The following is a 6225-nucleotide window of genomic DNA, read 5'->3' on the forward strand; positions in this document are numbered from 1 at the left end:
GTAAAGACAGAGCTGCCTTCTCCTGTGTCAGTCCCTCCCCCAGGGCTGAAGCACAGTGAGTGAGTGAGGCATTACTGGGAAATGAAGCCCTTACTGGAAAACTGCGCTCACCTATTTACTGGCAAAGGATGGGGAGTTGGGGGGAAGGGGGGGGGGGGGGGGGGGGGTCGGACAGGAAGTTAATTGAAAATGTGACCTGGGGTTTTGTGACTGGGCACTTTATGTTTGGAAACGTCAGACAGATTGAGTTTTTCTTTACATCTCTGCATTTTGAGAACTTTTTAATGGACTCTTTTACAACTCTGGACACGGCTGCATTGCTTTTCTTAAACAAGTCCTAGCAACTATATCATAAAGAATTAGGAAGCTATTTACTTTTCTCACAGTTGAGCGGAGTAGAAAAATATATATATTTGCATCTGCAGGGAATCAAAACGTGTATAACAGGTTGTTAGCAGTGCGACAGAGGACTTTATTACTAGTCCAACCTCTCTCAGTTTTCCCATTGTGTACCACTGGAAGTATTATGAGGCTTTAATCGCAGTAGGCAGCGCCAGCATGATTTTCAAGGTTCAGTTAACAATGAAGGGGATCCTGCTGCGTCCTCGGGGGTGTTTGTGTGAGACAGGCAGCAAGACGTGCTACTGTAATCTGAAAGATACATGTGTAGTCTGATAATTGGTTATGTGGGAAAGTTAGCAGTGCTTTAACTCTTGCAAAAGTGCTACAAAATGTAATGCATCTAATCATTTAGGTGCAAATATACCGGGTGATTACATTTGCTGACTTACCTGACTGAGGATAACAGACCTTTTTGCACATTTTAGATACAATTATTTATTTTCCCTGCGCTTGTTGGAAGGAGAAACTCCTTGAGCTGCTCAACAGTAAACAGAAGTGGATTAAAAATGAAATTCCAAGACCCCCTACCAATGCTATTTGTTATTCTTCCTGACCATATGACTAAACCAAGAAAAAGCTGGTTTCCTGTTTTACAGGCCTTTGTAGTTACTTTACCCAGATCACACAGTAAAAAAAAAAAGAAAGCCCTTTGGGCCCCGAGTTCCAACTTGTCTTTCCCATTATCAGAGAAAACCTAGATCTCCATAATGTGTCCATGGATAGGACTTCTAACAGTCATAGAAACATGTGTGCCGTTACTACAGGGGCCTCTCTCCGCCCTGAATGGATGGTGTGGTACAGATTAACCAGACTCTGCATGTGTCTATGCTTATAGAGTGTGTGTGTGTGTGTGTGTGTGTGTGTGTGTGTGTGTGTGTGTGTGTGTGTGTGTGTGTGTGTGTGTGTGTGTGTGTGTGTGTGTGTGTGTATGCAGGGTCAGTGTGTGTTTGTGTGTGTAAATCCAGCTCAGCACACGTGCCTCTTCGTCTCTAGGGAACTAGGTGAAGAGCCACTCAGCTCCCTTTGAACCCAAGGCCATATGGCCCGCAGTATGGTTCTATAATACACACATAAAGCTATTACACTATTAGGAGCATATGTTGAAAGAATATGTAATTACACATTCAACAAGGACAATGCAAAATGTGTCAAAATAGATCAGAAAAGATGAGTATTTCTGAGCAAATATTTCTCATTGGTTTGTCAGGAGTGTTTTGTACATGAATGGACATCCAGAGTTGTATCCCCACTCACCTCATTGTCGTGGTGCTGGCAGAAGCTCATGTGGTCCTGGAAGAGGGACAGCAGGGCGAAGTTGTTCTGCAGGGACTGGGCGAGGGACTGCTGCCCTGAGTTGCTGTTGACGTTGAGGCGGCTCAGGTGGAGGTTCTCCCCCAGGCGCTCGATGAAGTGGTCCTTGGTCAGCCTCACCCTCTGGTGCGCCCGCACACAGTTGTCACACAGGTACTCCTGGCAGTCCAGGCAGTGGGAGGTGGCCGGGTTCTCCTCGTCACAGGAGCTGCACCCAGGCTCTCCCAGGTGGTTGGGGTGCAGCAGGCCTCCATGGGGGTGATGGAAACCCGAGGGGCCTCCACCCAAGCCTCCTCTGAGGTGGTTGTGGTGGCCGTTCTTGTTCTGGATCTGCTCCTCGGAGCTCACCACCACGTCCAGCAAGTTGCTGAACAGGAAGTTTGAGGAAGGCAGGGAGTCCACCCCGGCCTCTGAGATGCACACCTTCTGGTCGCAGGTGGGGCACCGCAGCTTCAGGGGCTCCCCGGGACTCCGCTGGCCCTCTAGGCACTGCCTGCAGAAGGCATGGAGGCAGGGCAGGACGTGGAGCCTCCTGGTGGTCTGGCTGGAAGATGAGGAGGTATGTGAGGAAGATGAAGAGGTAGAAGAGCTGGAGGAAATGGGAGCAGAGGACCCGCACAGCTCCTTGCAGAGCGGGCAGGTCTGCAGGTCCGAGTCTGGAAACGAAGCCATCTGCAGCATTTACCCAAACCCAGGTTTACAACATGCGCAATCTGAGGTATTTATCTGGAGTCACATCGGCCAGTTGTGAGGTGTAGCGAAAAAACGTATATTTGAGGTAGATTCATGAGGTATCAGTTCAACAGTGGAAACGGTGCTCATGGACTTACAGATTTGTTTCTGTATTATATAACTCTGACCTGATGCGAAACAAGGAGGTAGGCAGTTCTCCGAAGATGAGGCAACAAAAACAAAACACTTTTTTAGGCGTTTATGATCATTCACTTGTGTAAGGCGAGGGTGAAGCATCCGCGTCCCTCTTTTCAAATAATCTTACAATGGTCGAGAAAAAGTGTTTAGGCTCATAAAATAAACCCGAAACTGGAGTGACACTGGATAGGCGTCGAAAAACCGGAGGCTCCGTCTCTCCTGCCCATGACTGCGGGGCTCCAACAGCACCAAGACGAGCGTAAAAAGGATTTAAATGGGTCTTTCCTCTTCTCCAATTAAGGCCTGTGTTGTGGTTGTGTTTTCCTCCTCTCTAGTCCACCATCGGGGCCCTGGAAGGCGGCGTCGGGCGCAGCCACCGGTCAGTCGACTCGGAACGCAAGACCGTACTCGTATTCATCAAAGCAACCATCCCATGGTGCACCTTGGGTCTCCAAAACAACAGACGCACGGAGTCTCCAGTAAAGCCCAAACATCAGAGGTGTGTTTCACCAGCCTCCGGGGGTGAATGCACCGGTTCGGGGTTGTGAAGAGGAACGCTAGCAGCTCTCCGTTGGCCGGGCTGGATCTCTGGCTCTCTGCGTGCAGGAATGCGCACTAGCAGCGTGGAAAACGGTGCCGAAAAATTCGGTCCCGACGGCCGTACGGAGAGGATTCGCGTCCCGTACTGCGTTGTTGTTGCCGTTGTTTACTCCCGGTTGGTTAAGGATTAACATAAACATAAGGTGTGTGCGCTTTCGTGGCTGCCGTGGTGCTCGAGGTGCAACTCCTCGAGCCACTCTTATCCATTTGAGAAAAAATGGACCCACTTCCGCCCAAGGGAGGAGAGAGCATAGGGAGAGAGGGGTGTGCGTCAAATGCGCGTTCCCGACGGTGACGGGAGTTTGAGCGCGTCCGCGCGTGCGAGCAATGCTCACTGGCGTCAGTAGTGGTAGGTAATGTAGTACATTTACTTAAGTACAATGTTGAAGCACTTTAACTGAGTGTTTTCATTTTATGCTACTTTATTACTTTTACTCCACTACATTTATTTTACAGATTTATTTACTAGTTACTTTATACATTTTGATTTTAGGAAAGACTTTTAAAATATGATTAATTGGTATGGATGAAACCATCCAACATTGTTTAAGTACTAAAACCCAGTGGTATAAAGTAAATAGTTAGATTTACTCCAATGAGAACAAAGTACAATTTTGAGGTAGCCTACTTGAATACTTTGTACTTGTACTCCACTACATTTATTTAATACCTTTAGTTGCTTTACAGATGTGGATGAATGATGTGAAATATAATCAACCTTTAAATCAGACCTTAGTTATACCTGGAGTAAATTCACAAGCTACCCTGCAGAATACAAAGTCATTCAAACAAGCTGCACCTTTACCAGCTTTGATAACACTTTCATGATCAATAATTATAAAACATATCATATATATTATTCTGAAATGGACCAATCTGCACAATGACTACTTTTACTTTTGGTACTTTAAGTATATTTTGATGCTAATACTTTTGTACTTGAGTAACATTTTGATTGCAGGACTTTTACTTGTAACAGAGTATTCTTCCACTCTGGTACTTTTACTCAAGTACAAGATCTGAGTACTTCTACCACCTCTAGCTACCATAAACTCGACAACATGTATCCATCTTTAGTTTCAAGTTACTTCACAGATTCAGATTATTAGCTAATACAACATATAATTCAACTAATAAGCGGGAGTTTTAATTGTAGTATTTTTCCATTTCATTATTGCTTCATTTATTCTAGTATAAATCTGAGTATTCTTCCAACACTGGTTGTAGTCTGTCCTTATGAATGACAGGATGTGCACACCTGAAGGAAAAAATAACTGTTACATTATAATTAAATATTGCTACTTTTACTTCAAACTTAGGAGTACTTCTTCCACCACTGAGCACAATGTCCTGCATCTTTCTCCAGATGTATCATCCAGCCATCTCTCATCTTGCTGCGTTGCATTTGATTTGGCAACAAGTCAATATGAAAATGTTGAGAAATGTGATGCAGAAAGTCAAAGGCAGAGAGGGGTTAGGTTATTATTACAGAGATCATATGAGGCACTTAAAAAACCTAATTTGACATGGGTCACAAATGTTACTCCATTTATCTCTGGGGTTAAAGGTGTGACTCAAACAAAAAAAAGGCTGAGATGGTGAGTTGATTTACAGCAAACTCCAAGTAGATTAAAGGATGAACCTTTTGGAAACATGCCAGAGGTTATGTTAACACGTCAAAGAGGGAATAACACAGAGCTGTGTGTTTCTGCAGAGGCACATGACGCTGGCTGCAGAATCCAGTGTTACTATTCTCCGTGTGAAGAAGAATTGGCTGTTCTTTCATATAGTTTCATGAAGATCAGACGTGGTTACCGTGACTTGAGGCGGGGGGGGGAACACGATTCATAAAGCACTGCTCCGAGCAACAACAAATCATCACACAAACAGTTCTGTGTTGGGACTAACTATCGCTGGATGACTCCCAAATTTGCATTACCTACAGCACGTCATATGACTGAATGGTGTGGGGTGAGCCTTTACTTGAAGTAACGCTATTCAGCTTTTGAAGTCTCTATATGAACATTTCACAACTGGTTTCTGACAAATGATACATGTTGCAAACAAGTTGAAGAAATACAGTTTGTGTTTCTTGTGTCATCTTCACCTCTCTCAAGTTGTTTGAGATCTGTAATTTGCTCTGGTAATCACACACTATTTGCCTTAGAAATACATTTTAAGCATCTGAGCAAATGTATGTATCAATCCTCTTTGCATTGCTGGAAGTAATATACATTTTAAAAGTAAATGTTCAAAGTGAAATTCACATCAAAATGCACCTATTGCACAGACAGTAAAAGTACTCATTTTACACTTATATCTATTCCAGAATCTTTTATATCATTTTAATTTATTAGTTTTTGATTTATCACTTTCATATTGCAGCCAGTATAGGGGCAGGGTTAACTAACTACTTTACACACTGCATGGTGTATTTCACCCATTGATCATCAAAACCTATAATAATACAGGATAAGGGATTTTCAATTATATTTTGCATTAATAATCTGAATATTTGTTAGTCAGAAGCAGAGTTTTTGTGTCTGAAGTCTAGTTGAGTATGACTATAAAGTAGCAGACAAGGGACTTACTCAAGAAGTCAGAGAAAGTACTTAAAATTGTACTGAAGTGAAGTACTGTCCACCACTGCCTCTTTGAGGACTTGCATTTCATGTTACCATCAGTTGTAAAAAAAACATCCTCATTAAAAATGAACACCTGGACTAATGCATGCGTTTGTGCATATCTGTAATCCTATGAAATGTGAATTCAACACATTTCAATGCATTTCCCCTCTTGTTTTAATAAAAGGGTCATTTCACTTCTTTCCCCATGTATGCTCACTTCCCCACTGCTCATTGCTTCCCCCTGGTGGTTTGGTAGCTGTGTAACAAATGTACACTACACAGGGTTCATACACTTTTTCACCAATGATTTAATTACTTTTCCATGACCTTTACCTAATTTTCCATGACCAAAAAAAATGACTCTTTCTCAGCGGTACCACTGAAAATGGTTTATTTTAACATGGAACAGGAAAAT

At 43.3% G+C, this 6225-nt stretch overlaps 1 protein-coding gene across 1 annotated transcript in view; it reads right to left on the reverse strand.

Annotated features, from left to right (window-relative positions):
- Positions 1–3394, reverse strand: part of trim71 (tripartite motif containing 71, E3 ubiquitin protein ligase) — a 39594-nt gene extending 36200 nt beyond the window's left edge. The window contains exon 1 of the mRNA XM_034125160.1: positions 1657–3394. Within this exon, the coding sequence (XP_033981051.1) occupies positions 1657–2394 (738 nt within the window). The 5' untranslated portion in view covers positions 2395–3394. The remainder of the gene's footprint in view (positions 1–1656) is intronic.
- Positions 3395–6225: the final 2831 nt, after the last annotated feature.

Source organism: Trematomus bernacchii, unplaced genomic scaffold (assembly GCF_902827165.1).
Source record: "Trematomus bernacchii unplaced genomic scaffold, fTreBer1.1, whole genome shotgun sequence".
Taxonomy (NCBI): Eukaryota; Metazoa; Chordata; class Actinopteri; order Perciformes; family Nototheniidae; genus Trematomus; species Trematomus bernacchii.